General features: G+C 42.5%; 1 protein-coding gene across 1 annotated transcript in view; it reads right to left on the bottom strand.

The window, feature by feature from the left end:
* DOCK10 (dedicator of cytokinesis 10) overlaps nt 1-15682 on the bottom strand; it is a 253505-nt gene extending 237823 nt beyond the window's left edge. The window contains exon 1 of the mRNA XM_019626007.1: nt 15381-15682. Coding sequence (XP_019481552.1) covers nt 15381-15503 — 123 coding nt within the window. The 5' untranslated portion in view covers nt 15504-15682. The remainder of the gene's footprint in view (nt 1-15380) is intronic.
* Nucleotides 15683-15885: the final 203 nt, after the last annotated feature.

Here is a 15885-nt window from a genome sequence, read left to right as displayed (position 1 = left end):
TTCCCTCATAATCACATCATCTTATTGACAGGCAATAATTAAAATGGGTCCTTTAAAAATATCTCTGAACCTGTTTCATTTTTTTTCAAAAGCATTGAACATGAATGCTGGACTATCATTTTCCAAAGCTAGTAATATTGAAAACATCTAAGTAAGGAAGAGAAAGAGAATGCCATGTTGCTCCTCTCTCACTACAATATTTGCAGTGCATTTCCCTTTTCAAAATGATGTAGAGTGGTTAGAACATTGAAAAGAACTATAAATATTCACATGCATCTCTCTAGCCACCTAACCAACAATCAGTTATTATGTTATAAAATCCTAACTGCCTGATGGGGTGAGGTGATAACTAAATAATTACAATGAAAAGTAATTGATATATTTAATAAGTGCTATGGAAACACAGAAGAGGAAGAGACTGCCTATGGACTTGGGAAGGGTAGCAGGTGAAGGAAAGAATAAATTGGGACTTGAAAGGTAAGCAGGAATTGAACAAGAAGAGAAAGAAGGAAGGAAGGAAGGAAGGAAGGAAGGAAGGAAGGAAGGAAGGAAGGAAGGAAGGAAGAAAGGAAGAAAGAATCCTCTGAGCAGCTGGTACCATAAAAGTACATGGCACAGATGGGAAATTCGCTGAACCCTGGGTGGCTGTAGTGTGGAGAAAGTTGAGGAGAGAACCTATTAGAAAGTGAGGCTGGTAAAGTAGGTTGGAACCAGGTGAGGTTTAACCCCTTGGGGCAGTAGGTATTAGCAGCATTCAGGAAGACACATGTGTTGACCCAAACTGTGCTTACAAGATAATGTAGGGAAAATGTGGAAGGTGGGTTACTCTGTGAGGAGAACAGAGACAGGAAGGCGAGGAAAAAACCTCAAGGACATTTCAAAAGACCACCTGGAGAAGAAATCATGAGTGATTTAACTAGATCATTAAAGTCGGGGAGATGTTTGAGGTATTTAGGAGGTAAGATTGCCAGCACTTGGAACATAACCTGGTGAAGGGTGGCCAGGAGTGAAAAGAAGTAAGCAGGGTTTCAGGTTGAGATTAACTGGATCGACTCAGATAGGAAATTCAGGAAGAAAAGAAAACAGCTTTATGAGGCAAGAAAATGTGTTACATATGATGCTGTTGAGTTTGAAGTAACTGAGGGATTCCAAGATGCAGGCATCAGTGGTACAGAACTCAGATACAGAACACAAAGTAGAGAAAGAGCTGGATCAGTGCCCAGGGGACAACTCAACCTGTGTGAGAGGATGGGTCACATAGGGAGGTTTTCAGGGAAGGCAGAGAGGAAGGTCTACAGCTAGATCTGTGGTGAACCCCGCCATTAAGTGGTCCATCTTCCCTCATGGTTTCCCATAAACTGAAAATTTATGGAAGAGTACTTGATCCACTCTTCTGTGACCAAAAATGTACTGAGTCTCTGCTTATCGATGACTCGAAGATGTCACTTTGAATAGAACTGCCTGTGTTAGATGGTTCATTTAACCAGTAGACTAAGGGATAAAAGATGAAAGATAGTTTCAGCCTATCTTTCTGAGTTTTGGTCATTGAGTCCATGTAGACAGCTTTTCTGGCACTGACACACAGGGTATTTGCCCTGCCCATCAGGCTCCTCGGTACACAATATTAAAGAGAATATGGTGAAAGAAATTCAGGGTATAGGTGTGAGATCCATCATGGATCAAAGCTACTCTCATGTAAACAAAATACTGAGGCCTGGTGAGACATGAGGCCCTAACCAGACCTCAGACGGCGTTCAGATTCCCTTTAATGCCCAGAGCAGGCCCCACGATGACCTGTGGTGAGAGAGTCTATCATCTCCTCAGTCACAGTGGTGCTCATTTCAAAATGCCTGTCCCTAGGCACATGGGCACAGAAGCAAACGAGCAACATTCTCATTGGCAGGATGACAGCTATGACAATGAACATGAGCGTAGCTCAAACAACTCCTCTTAGGCATGTTATCATTGGCTCCTCATGAGAATTTTGTGTCTCCTTATTTTATAAAGAGAGAAACTAAGGTTTATTAACTTAATCAAGACCCCACAAGTAGAAAGGGTCTATCTTTGAAACTGAACTCTGGTTTTTCACAAAAGACTATTTCCTCCACTTTGTATTAGGATCAGAAAACCGTGCTTAGGGAGAATCTGCTTCTTAAGAGAATCCTTGTAAGTGTGTTTGTGGTAGGCTCCCCAAAGGTGTCCACATCCTGACTCCCAGACCCTGGGAATATGGTAACGTTCATGGAAAAGGGGACTTTGCAAATATGACGAAGGTCAAGAACATTGAGATGGGGAGATTAGCCTGCACGATCCAGGTGGCTCAATCTAATAACATGACTGCTTAACAACAGGAGAGAAAGGCAGATAAATGAGTCAGAGGCACAACATCTGAAGGACTTGATGGACCTTCACTGACCGAAGAGGAGGAAGCGGGCCATGGCCGGCCAAGGAACGGCTCTCAGTTTACATCCAGCAAGAAAATGGGCAACTTGGTCCTACAATCACAAGGAACGGAATTCTGCCAGCAACCAAACTTAGCAGGAAACAGATTTTCCCGCAAAGGCTGCAGAAGGGGACACAGCCTTGTGACAGCTTGATCTTAGCCTGCTGAGACTCCTATCGAACTTGTCACCTACACTACGGTAAGATAATATATCTGTGTTGTTTAAGCCACTAAATTTGTAATATATATATATATATATATATATTTTTTTTTTTAATATATTATGTCAGCAATTGAAATCTAGTGATGGTGTTGGTATCTCTACAAAGTCATAGAGGCCCAGACTCAGTGACGTTCTGATGACTTTTTAGGGCACTGAGAGATCACAGGTCGTCATTCACATCACTACAGGTAGCAGCCCAAGGCTTCATGTCAGTTTACAGGAATGACACAAGCCCAAGGGCACCACTGAAGCTTCCCTGCATTCACAAACCAGAGGCGCACTTTTTCAACCTGCTGTCAGGTATAGGTCACAGTCTCAGCAACCAGCAGATCATACTGACTTCATAGGCTCAAGAATTAAGCCATGTGTTTATGCTCAGGTTACATGTGTGTGTGTGTGTGTATCTATTGAATTTAAGTCTTATTCACTTTTCCTGGAGAGCCTCACGGAAATACAAGTACACTCTAGACTTTTATTTTGTAATACTAACTTTTACTTATGACTGCAGATGGCACATGGGCTGAAGGAGGAAAGGCTCTGGGTTCTATACCATCCATGGCCTTGCTCTGTGACCCCACCCACATCCGCCCTGCCTACATCCTCCCTGTGGGATACCAAAATGTGTAGCATAATTTCTTTTATCTCATTCACAACATGTAGTTCATGTGGACTTGGGATGCATCAGTGCCAGGAGAATGAATCTGCAGGACAAAATTTAGCTTGAATCAGTTAACACACATTAGAAAGCTAAATATTCAATATTGGCTTAAACATGTGCCGAAGAATATTTTTGCGAACAGACAAATGTTTCAAATAAACACACCAAACGTTGTTACCAAGTGGGTGGTAGGATTATGGGTGCTCACTGGATTTGTTCTTGATTACTTTCTATATTTTGGTTTATTAATTTCATATAAGCAAAACAAGTTTAAAAAGTACAGATATGAAAAGTGACTATGAAATGAAAATCAAAGTTAATAAAAAAAACCAAAAAAACACATAGAACAGTCAGTACAATACGCTAAAACAGTCTCAGGAATGCTCCCTGACCTAAAGGAAAGAAGCGAAGCTTTTAAGAACTAAAATAGCCCTCGTGTTCACTGACAAAATCATAGAGTTCTGGTGATTTATTAAGGGTTTTCTTGAAAACATAAACCGCTCTCCATCATGGGACTAGGAACGGACTGTTGTCAAAACTCTTGCCCACATTTCCTGAATTTTCATCAATCATTTGTGCACCCCACTCGGGGTTTTATTCTGCCACAGACTCGTGACTGCCAACAGTATCAGTGGGAGTGACAATGCCATCCCTGGCCAAACAGGGAGGCCAGTTATTCAAGAATATACATTCATGGCAATCAACATTTAATTTTGAAAAAAAATCTTTGAATAGCCTTTAGTGGGAATCTTGAACTCAATTCCATTCAGTTTACTTCAATGTGATTTGTGACTACTGAGCACATACCGTATGCTGGTACTTTATCACCAAAGTATTTCTTCTCCAACACAGCAAAGAATGTGTTTCCTGCAAACCAGGTGCTTAGATTTCCTTCCACATGCCTAACCTGCACTTCTGTCATCTCCAAGGTTCACATTCTTTCTTACGTTTAACAAGCATTTAGTAAACACCTATGATGAGCCAGGCGTTTTTCTGCCTTGAGGATATGGAGACATTAACCACAGTGATTATCCTGAAGGCCCCTCGGGATTCTGGAAATGTGAGGGCAAAACCACATGTCAGCCTTCTGGTCCAGTGCAGGCAATGGGGACAAGTGTGATGTAAACTGTGGTGAAATATGCCCGAGGTAAGACTAGCTACCTGTCAAACCAAGAAAAGCCATCTCTGGTACCACTAGCCAATCATTTCTGTGTCCTTTTATCCTACTGCATGAGGGCTCTTTCCAAGGTACACCTGCCAGGGAATGGATTTACATGTCGGTGTGATTTAAGCCAATGGCCATCTTGTGTATTTAAGGTTGATTTCTAGCTGCTGAATGAAACACCCTGGACCTTGTTAGGGATTAGGTTGCTAGGAGACCGATCTGGAAAGAGAGACTGCTGTCTTTTCAGCACCTCTGAAATCACACCAGGGCACGGACAGGCCATATTACCTTTCTCAGGTGTGAGAAGGAGGTGATGGAGGCAGAGACAAAAACAAAAACAAAACAAAACAAAAAAAAGAGGCAAGACAGAGCTAGAAAAAGAGAGGCTTTGGCTGCTTTTTGATGGCAGGGAGAAGGCGTGGAGCTTGGGAGGCAGTTCAGCCTCTCCCCACACTCCCCTACATTCTAGTCATGTGGGTGCTGAGAGGCGCTTGGCACAGACCTTACGCCAGACAGCCACAGTTACAAAGGTTGGGCATGGGAACTGGAAAGCTCTCTCTCTAAAACAGATGGGTCGTGCTGTTCTCTGCAGGGACCAAAAGAGGGAGATGAGACTGCATGCCGGCCTCGGAGCCTCCACCAGGTTGGAAGGAGCTGTCTTGCCCACCTTTGTCACTGTTGGCTGTCCTTTTTTGCCCGTTCTCATGCCACTCGCCCTCATTGTTTGGGAGTATAAACAGACATTCCCTTCAGTACCTCCTCAAACAACCATTTTATGTTACCATTTTCATCATTGAAATGCAAATTTGGTGGTAGATCACTTGGACCAATTCTTCCAGTTTCTAAAATCAGATATCTTAATCAATAATGGTGTTATTAAAGTGAAAAAGCAATATTTTAATCTTCTTAAAAAGAATGAGAACTCCCTAAAATTTTAAGACAAAAGCATCTTTCCAGGTCTTAGTGTCCAACCTGCTTGTTTTAAAGACAAGGAAACTGAAACCCAAAAAAGACATGGCCAAGATTTCACAGCCTGGAAACCACTGCTTCCTCATGATAAAAAGATACATTTTTCAAACTGATTGGCTAACAGCCACATAATGGTTTTTGGCTTCAAAAAAATGGAAGCTAACGAATGAACCTGTCCTGTTAGCACTCAGAAAGGTCTTGAAAGAATCTTATCTGTGCATTTTGTTATGTCAATAAATTTTATTACTAGCAGTGAGAGATGCGTACCAAAAAAATGTGTAGCTATGTATACAGGTATGCTTTAAAGCAAAGTGGGATACTTTTCCTTTGAAGATAAAATCCTATTTTGAATAAATGTCTGATTTTTGAATACATGTAAAAAAACATAAAAAGTAAATGACTTGAAATGTTAATTCTCCATATTTGAATTTTCTTCTTCAAAAAAGTTACTGAGCTCCACCATCACTTTCATTTCTGTGAAGGTCACACAGCTACAGTCAATTTCCATTTTCTCCTTTTAAAGAGCTGTGACAAAGGGACTTTTAAGAGCTAAGCAAATAAACAATGGGTGTTCAAAAAATTTTCATTATCATACTTCATTGAACAGTAAATTTTGTTAAGTTTTCTGTTTGCTTATCTGCCAAGTCAAATGTTCACGCCTGTGTTCTTTTTATAGAATGTGTGATTTGAAAGGTCAGAAGTCATTGGTCATTTTGACAGCCTTAATTAGTCATTTGAATTGGTAAATTACTAAAATAATTTTATGAAAAAAAGCTCATTATACTGATCATAAATGGTGTCAGCTTTTTAAATAGGCCCCCTCCCCAGATCCTATTGTTAAACTCTGCCATTTTCAGGTTTAACAAATTAAAAAGCTGCCAAGCTTTCCAAATTCTACATGTCAGGGGAGGAGGTATGCGGAAATTAAATTAGGAAAAGTGACTATTTCACATTTAGCAGCACAATTAAAGGAACTTTTGATAACTTGAGTCCATTAATTCTTCTAGTCTCAGAGGCAGATATTCCCACTTCAACCCAATTACAAAATATTAACGCTTTTCAAGAGCAAGTGTTTTTTTCTAATGCCAGTAACTCAGTCACATTCATTAAATGTTATTATTTCTACATCATTTAATGTAGGTCAACATGTCGAGTCCAGCAACCACAAGCATTTCTTTCCAGACCACTGACAATGCTGTGAAAGATAAGAGGCAAACAAATCTCGCTTCAGTGGGAAAAAACAAAACAAAACAACAGCAACAAAAGAACCCCTCATTTGTAAACATGAACACTGAAATCGAGACTACAAAAGACAATGTAATAGACGTAATGCTGTAACCCAACTGCTCCATGCTTATGGTGCCAGAAATGTATTTCTATAGAAGGAGATGAATCCAATGCTGCCCCTTTCAGCGTTAAAGGGGTCTTTGTGTGCAAAGCTTAACCCACTCTGAGCTGTTCCTGTCCGTGGGAAATGACCGAGCACTGACACAGTGTCAAAAGTTGGTGCCACCCTCAATACCTTGTGTTGCGGAGATGCCATACATGAAAAATTGTTCAGCAGAGCAAAAGTAGCCACAGTTCTTCTCTCGTTAAGAAATTCTTTTTAAAAAACCCTTCCTATGGCTAGCTTCTGAGGTTTCCTTTTCTCTCTTTGCTCTCTCACATGGATGCTAACTGCATGTGTAATGAGGCCTGCCTGCCTGCCTGGTGGAACTGGTCAGCCGCACAGACTGGTGCTTGAGAACACAGCCTCTGGACTCACTCAATCTGGGGCACGTTCCTGATCTCTAAGCATCTCTTTCCTCATCTATAAAATAGGAATAAAAATCCTGTGCCATAGGGTTGTCATGAGGATCAAAAGAGATAGTGCAAGTAAAGTACCCGGCACAAAGGACGTGCTCAATATCTTTCTCCATAATTGCATTTCCACCACTTACCAAGTAGACTGTGAAGATGACTCAAAGAACATCATTAGCAGATACTGACAGCCTGGCAATTTTTAAGTCATAATTCCTCTACAGTCTCTCACTGATGTGCATCCAACCCGCTCGCCTGGCTTTCCTTAAGCATCTCATTTGCAGTGAGAAGGAAGACTTTTCCATCTCACTTTTGAATAGTAAATGTAGTACAAAAGTAGTGAAATAGACAAGTTTCCTGTTGTCAGTGGCACTTAGATTGAGAGCAACATGCTTGGAAAAGAGAATCGAGAAATCAAATAGAAAGCACAAAGGTCACTTTAGGTATTGGTAAGAGCTATGAGGAAAATGAAACAGGAATGGCACGGGGGAAGTTGCAGCAGAGGGAGGCTGGGGGAAACAGTTCAGTCTGGTGATACAGGGTAACCTCCCTGAGGAGGTGACATTGGAGAGCCTGAGGAAGGAGGTGGAGAGGCCTTGAGAACTCTGGGGCAGAGAAAAAGCAAATACAAATACCCAGCCATCTAATCCCTGAATTTTGCAGATCAGGAAACTGAGACTCCAAAGAGAAGTGACTTAGAAAATTGTCACAGAGCCAGCGGTGGAATTCTGTTCTCCCGACTCATAGGCTCTGACACTTCCTACACCCACTCCCATTCACTAACCTCCCATGTGGCCAATCACTCCATGTACATGAGAACACTTCACCTTGGATAGTCAAGGAGAGGAAAGAATATCCCAAGAGAGGAGCAAAAGACAACCGATCAAAGGGGTCCCAGACCATGTTGCAGCATACAGGCAGATCAAGGTCTTTAACTCTATGGACTCCTATCCTTAGGACCTTCAACTATGAACAAGAGAACTCATTTTTAGTTTTCCTGAGACTCAATGACTATAAGAGAAAAAAAAAACACATTTTCATGATTTTCCAATTCTATAATAGCAAATTTCCTGATATAACCAATTATTTTCAAATCACTAAGGGTTTTAATATGAAAGAAACATAAGTATCATGAAGCAACAAGGAATGATCATTGCATGTCCTTCATAAGTTGGAGAGCCTCTGCTTTGAAATTCTCTGGTGAGCGAGATAACATTGACCTTATCCCAGAGCACATCTTCAGGGCCATAACCCAGGGTGAGAACTTCTGCAGATTCAGATTGCAACCATTTCATGGACGTTATGGAATTTTTTTTTTCTTAACCTAGAAGCTTAGTTTAAGGTCACACTACAATTAAGGTGCAAGATGAAGGAGAACATATAACACAAATTAAAAAGGGACTTCCCTAAAGTTACTTAGCAATAAAGCAATCCCGTTTTTGTTTTTTGTTTGTTTTTAGCTGAGTCATCCTGCCACCTGTTGGCAGCTCAGCAGCAGCTAAACTTGGGCCGTGAATCCAACCAGTGACCCTGTTGCTCAGAGCTCACACTCTTGAGTGAGCTCTTAACTAACTGAGCCACTCAGCCGGCCCTTAAAGCAACCCCGTTTTCATTCTTAGGTGGTCTAAACATCATCTCTGCCTCAAGGGACTCTTGCAAATAATTGCAGAATAAGCTACAATGCATTGGACCCACATACAATCACTTTTCACAACAAGTGGACTGCAAACATTCCCATGGACTACAAAAATATGGCTCAAGTTGTAGTTTATTTTTTTGTGTTTCTCAAATCTTCATGTGCTTACCAACTACCAGAGGATCTTGTTAAAATGCACATTGTGATACAGTAGGTCCACGTGGGGTCTAAGACTCTACATTTCTGACACGCTTCCATGGGAAGCCAACATTGGTGGCCTGTGGAGCACACTGAGCAGTGAGGGTCTGTCACTGCATTAAGCTGCCTTTTATGAAAAAAATCACAGGAAAAGAAATTCTCTTGTCTCTTGAGTATATGTTTAAACAAAACATGTCTAGCGTAAATTATTTTCTTTTAATCTCATGGATCTCTTAATCTCATGGCTGATATGTTTTCCTCTTTGACTTGGCCACCAGGAAGCTCCTTTAGTAAGTCTATAGGACTTAATGGTTCTGTGTTTTATTTACTGATCCTACTCCATTGACCTATTCCTGATGTCTAACTTTCCTAATACTGCTTTTATTGGTGCTGCTACTATTGCTTTTTATGCCGTTTCTTACCTTATTTTTGTCCTTCTTGTCTTACATGCATCTTTGTAAGACACTTAGAATCACTCTTTCCAATACAATAGCATGTGAAAAAAGGATCCCAACACAGCCCAGTTAAATGGAGATGTGTGCTCAAGGACATACAATATGCTGGAACATTTCAGGTACTTGGAGTGAGGTGAAGTGTTTGAAGTGTCCCTCTCTCACTATGAAAGGGAGCCTGTCCTAGAACAGAAGTGGACTTGAGAGGAATTAACACCATCCTCTCTCAGAATTGGCCTCTGGCTTTGCCAGACAGGTGCCAAGGGGATGGCTGGCTAAGTTTATATTTTAAAGACTTAATAATTGAGCTCCCGGTGGCCTTGGAAATGTCCATTATTATTACAGGTCACTAGGATGGACACTGCCGTGGCTTCTAACCTCAGAGGAATACTGAATGCTGATTGGCTCTCTAAGATACCAGTGGAAACAACAGTTCTTTTCACTTAGGTAGAGCTGCCAGTCAGAAGGCAACATCAACCAAAGCCAACGCAAGTCTGCCAGTTCAGAAATTCTGTTGGAAGCCACTCCAAAAATAGAAGGTAACCTTCTGCTAGATACTATTCAGGATGCAAAGGAGGTCCCTATCAGTTCTGTCACTTAGAGCAAGGTATTTAACCTTTATGAGTCTCAAGGGTCTCTGTAATTTGCAATAATAGTAACTTCCTCATAAGATTGCTCTGAGCATTAAACACTTAACATTATGCCAGGCACTTTGTAGATTCTCAACGAATGGTTTGTCACAATACAGTTTTTACTGCACTTTTCCTGTGAGACAATGGTAAAGAAAAAGACAGCCCCAAACCATACACATGTCCTCATTCTTTTATTTTTTGACCCATCTACAAGTTTTCTGAATCCCACTGTTGTTAGCATTTATTTTTAAAGTTATTTCTGCAATGCTCTTGAGAAGTCAAAAACAGTAGTTGATAACTTTGATCTTGTAAACTAAGTTTGTGTTGACTTCTTCACCAGGCAAGGGACTTTCCTCATATGAAAACATAAACGTCTGATTTCTGCTAAAGTGTGTGATTTCTGTTAAAGCATAAACGCCCTTGTTTTGTTAAAACCTTCCAAAACCAAACAAGGGAAACAACAAAAAGACTATGCTGTGAATGTCAAACAAATGGGTCTTTACTTGGCATATTGCTTTAAACTCTAAACACTGATAGGAAAACAAATGTTTCACTTTCATTTAATTCACTTTTTGGGTCTTTTTGCTAACTCTTACCCCCCAGTATATGACTTTTTGAAAATTCTAGTATTTCGCACTCTGTTTTTAAAAATTTCTTCTTACTCTCAACTATTTAAATATCATAAAGTTCAGAGAGGAGGAAATCCTTCTAGGAATTTCTCTTTCTCCTATAAACATGCTTATATATTTGTTACTTCTCAACCAAAGATCTTCGTTTTTGTCTGGCCAAGGTTCCACTCCTTATTTAAAGCTCCCCAAAATACAAAAGTGGTATCATCGGGGAACAGAGGAAGTTAGGAAACATGAAATCCAAGTTTTAGTGGTTACTGAAGTCTATCCTGTCCTCTCTTTACCACTTAACCTCCCAGGGTGGGTGGGGAGAGAGGAAACGTGTTGGTTAAGTACAATCACTTCTGGCAGGATGTTTCCTCTTTAAAAGAAGTTAATAAAATTAGATATAATTAAAAATGAGTTGCAGAGGAAGTTTTGTGTGACAACAGCGTAAATATCATGTATGTATTAAAGAGTGCTTGGAAATACAGTAGTATGTTCTGATCTAGGAAATACATAAGAGGCTTTAGGCAAAAGCTGACCAATGATTCTTTGGTCTTGGTAAGTCTTTGTGCTTTCTTTCCATCATCTGACCCTGGTGAGCGCTCACTCTCTCCGTTACGCAAAGTCTTCCATTACTCTGACTCACCCAATCACATTCTGTAAATAAAACTCCACCCAAAGTGACAGATCAGATGTTAGCAAACAGTAATCTATACTTTTTAAAAAGTATGTTTCTTTTGAAATGACATCAAATATAATGCATATGCACACAAATGCACAAATCCTAGTTTTATAGCTTAGTGAAATGCAGAACGCTATCTAAACGAACTAATTCGTGCAAAGGTACAAATACACTTCATACATTTGACAAGAAGAGCTTCTTATCAAAAAATAAAAAGAATCTCTGCTTAGTAGCATTGCAACTTTGAGGCCAACGTGGTACGTGCATATAGTCAACCAAAGTAATAAAACACTCAATGCCTGACACGAGAGAAATGTTTCTAATCATTTTTGAACTGATATTCTGCTCTAGAGAAGCTTACTTGGTGGGACTACCACGAATGCGGAGTCAGGAAATTACTTGAACTTCACTTGATCCTGCGATTGGCCTTTGCATGAGTTGTGATCCATTTATTTTCTAGAAAAAAAATTTAGGATAACTAAGGAGCATATATTTTTCTTTTCAAAATGTATGGCTTCTGTTCATATATGTTCTTTATTAATATTACTTCTTTCTTCTTGTTAACAATTTCATTAAGATATCTTTGACATATAAAAATTATATAGATTTAAGTGTACATGATGTTTTGATATATGTATGCATTGTGAAAAAATCACCACAGTCAAGTTAAATAACTTAACCATCACCTTTAAATAGTTACAATTGTGAGTGTGTGTGTTGAGATTTAATTAAAGATATATCCTCTTAGAATATACAAGATAGTATTGTTGACTGTTGTCACCAGACTGTACACTAGATCTCCAGAATTCACTCATCTTGCATAACTGGAAGTTTGTACCCTTTAATCAACATGTCTTCATTTCTCTCTCACCCCCATCCATCCCAGAAATCACCATCCTACTCTTTGCTTCCATGAGTTTTACCATTTTATATCCCATATGTAAGTGAGTTCATGCAGTATTTGTCTTTGTGTGTCTGACTTATTTCACTTAGCATCATGTCTTCCAGGTTCATCCACATTGTTGCAAATAGCAGAATTTCATTTTTTAAGGCTGAATAATATTCCACACACACACATATATATATATATATATATATATATTATATATAAAATATATGTATATAATATATATATTTCATCTTCTCTTTATCTTTTCATCCCTTGACATACACTTAGGTTGTTTCTACACCTTGGCTATTGTGAAAAATGCTGCAATGCACATGGGAGTGCAGGTATCGCTTCATAATTTTTCTTAAGAAGGACGTAAAATAAGGTGTGTCCCAACCAGGAGTCTGTCTGCACATAAGCCTACTTTAGCGTCTTGGGTCAAAACTGAAATCAACTTTGCTTTGACATCTACCTCTAATTTCCTTGGCAACTGCTCTAACGTTGGCCCCTTAGTTGGGGCCCTCTTTCAGCATCCCTTTGCTCTCTGCTCTCCTAATTCAAATACATTTTGAGGCATTCCTTTCCTATGTGTATGTGTGTATGTGAAAGTGATAGATATAGATACATAGGTATATGGACACACAGGTGATATAGATATAGAGATGATAGATATTTCTCATGCTCAGAGTCCTAAACTACCTTATAAATCTGACAATATCGTTTATTCTTATTGGATAGAGCAGAGTTCCAAAACAGGGATTTCAGAAAGGATGCTGTATGACTAGCAGTGAGGCAGTTTTTCTCAGCAGGACCTCCTAGCATCTTTCAAATACTTTTCAATAGATGATGGCTTGCTCCAATACACACAATTGTACTTGCTGGTGCTGAAGTGAGCTGCCAATAATCTTCCCACATCCTATTAATTTTCTCCTGTGACAACCAGGACTTGAGGACTTGAAGTAACAAACATAAAGAGTCTTATGGGATTGGATGAACTTAAGCTAAGATTAGCCTCCACTGCCTGGTCCAATTACAAGGCTTTAGGTTCAAAAGGGACGCTCTGCCATACAGAATCCCGCTGAGTTTGGGGACCAACTCAGAGAACTTCCTCTTTCCCTTCAAAGGTTAACTGAGAGGATGGGATGCAAAGCACATGTCTTCTTGCTGCCAAAAGCGCTGCCCACGCTGCCTGAATGGATGTGTAAGATCCCATGAAATGTCTTGGCAAAGCTAGTTCAGGAGTGTTGGCCAAGGTGCTGAAGTGAGGGGAGGGAGGCAGGAACACCTTTGCCCATGAAACACCCCTCCCCCAACTCTTTTTAAGACAGGGAGCTTATTCATTTTGACAGGACACCCTAGGATTTCAAATCTGACATAGATTTGGGGAAAGCAACGTGTGCGCCAAAAGGTCTCCAGGATACATATTCGTTATAGAAATTCCAGCACTAGTAAAACCCACTTAAAAACAAAACAGCATTTAGAGCTGTTTATTCCAGTTGAATACTACCTATTTCTAGGCACTTCTTTGGCAGATCATTACTGTCACTTGGTAAAATGAATCAATGGCAGAATAAAATTATTGCAAAGCAAATGGCAGAGAATGACAAAACCACAATCGTGAACGATCATTCAAAAGTGAAAATTATCTTCTGTGCATGCCTAGAGATTTTCTTATTATCTCTACTTTTACTTGAATTGGCCCTCTTTTCCAAATGCTCTTTATGGCAGTTTATCCTTCCTGCCCTGAAATTGTGCATGCTGACATCAGAACCCCAGGCGCTGGGTTGGCTAACAGTTGAATCACCTCTGATTAGCTGCAGACTGCAGCCAGTGGCAAGTGAAAGAGAAGTCACCCTAGTCACCAACGCCTTTCACACTGCAATCACCCCCACCCTCTTGGGCATCTGATGCCTCTTCCCTCTGCCAGGCAATTAACTTCCGTTGTGTTCAACTTTCTGACCTCTGGCTTTAGAGAAAAGTCTTGGCTTTGGCCAGTGGCTCTGAGCAGCTCTTGGCTCCCTGCTGATGAGTGACTGGCACGAATAACACTTTCTTTGACACTCTTAAAAGAAGCTGTTTAATTCCTAATGATATTTCCTGGCAAAAAAGGAAAATGAAACCCACAACCTGGGATTCCGGTCCGGCAAAGGCAGACCAAGAGGACAGCGAGGCTGCTGAGCCCAACACTTGCTGTAAGGCTGTCTCCACGCGCTTCCCTTTCCCATCGGAGTTGCTTTCCTTTCTCCTGACACTTCCAGCCCGGAGTGTGACACCTACTGGAATTCTTGAACATCTGGCGAGGCATGGATATGATTTGGGCATCTGAGGAGAACGGCTGGCGGCTGCCCCAGGATTTCCCGCGGAAATCACCCAGCACTTAGCAGGCATTTCAATAAGGAAGTAACCAGTAAAGCGATCTTGGCGGGAGAACCCCGCGAAGATCTTAGAAAAATTCCAGAAACCACTGGATACTTAATGACCCACGTCTCCCCCAGCCCTTTTTAGAACAGTATAAAGTGGTTTGTGTTCCCCCCCCCCCACCGCGGAGGGAGGGTGGTGTGAAGTACATTTATTTTCGCGATAACGTTAACATGGGCTTCCAGCTTTGGCAACCGGCGAGGACCTCGGATCACATCGTCCCCTCGCTGCGCACTAGTCTCCGGGGTGAGCAGGACGCGCAGACCTGGGGACCGACGTGATCCGCTCTGCAGACTCCCCCACCCCTCAGGTCCCTGCCACCCCGCAATCTAGTGGCAATGTGACTCGGGACGCATTCCAGCCACCTCCCCATCGCCCCCAACCCAGACTACATCCTCTCCCACGCTGGGCTTCTGCTGCCCGCGTAGCTGCTCCTCCGAGTGTCCCAGGTCCCCACACGCGCCCCGTTCCTCGCGCGGAGGGAGCGCAGGAGGGAGCGCGGGGGAAGGAGAGTTGGGCGCAGCAGGGGCAGGGGCACCCTGGATGCCCAGGGGGGCCGCCGGGGGCGCGCGGGGAGCCGAGCAGGACGCGCCACACTCACCCGCTGCTGCTGCCGGCTGCTGACGGCCACCGCGGCAGCCGACGCGGCGCTGTGCCGGAGCTCGGCCGCCTGCCCGGGTCTCAGCAGGCTGCGCGTGAACCTGCGGGTCCGCTCTCCGGCCATTGCCCGCCGCGCCGGTCTCGCCGCTGGCCCGGAGCGCGCGTCTCGCCGGCCTTCCCGGCGCCGACCTTCTCTCCCCGCCGCGGTTCAGGAAGCGGAACTCGGCGCCTTTCCCCCCCTCTTCCTCGCTCTGCTCGCAAGAGGCGGGTTTTGCTCTCCGGCAACCCCACTCCTCCACCCACTTCTCTCCGCAAAAGCTTCGCGACGACTTTCCCAACTCGGCGAGCGGCCCGGGCACGGTGGCGGCGCCTGGAGCGGGGGCGCGGGACACGCGTGAGGCGGCTCCCGCCCGCGCCACCACCGCGCTCAGCTGGACGGCCGGGCTGTCCCCGCCGCCCCTGGGACGGCAGACAGCGGGGGAGGGCGCGGGGCGGCCAGCGCGGGC

Source organism: Hipposideros armiger, unplaced genomic scaffold, assembly GCF_001890085.2.
Source record: "Hipposideros armiger isolate ML-2016 unplaced genomic scaffold, ASM189008v1 scaffold_651, whole genome shotgun sequence".
Lineage (NCBI taxonomy): Eukaryota > Metazoa > Chordata > Mammalia > Chiroptera > Hipposideridae > Hipposideros > Hipposideros armiger.
This window is presented reverse-complemented; position numbering and strand designations above follow the sequence as displayed.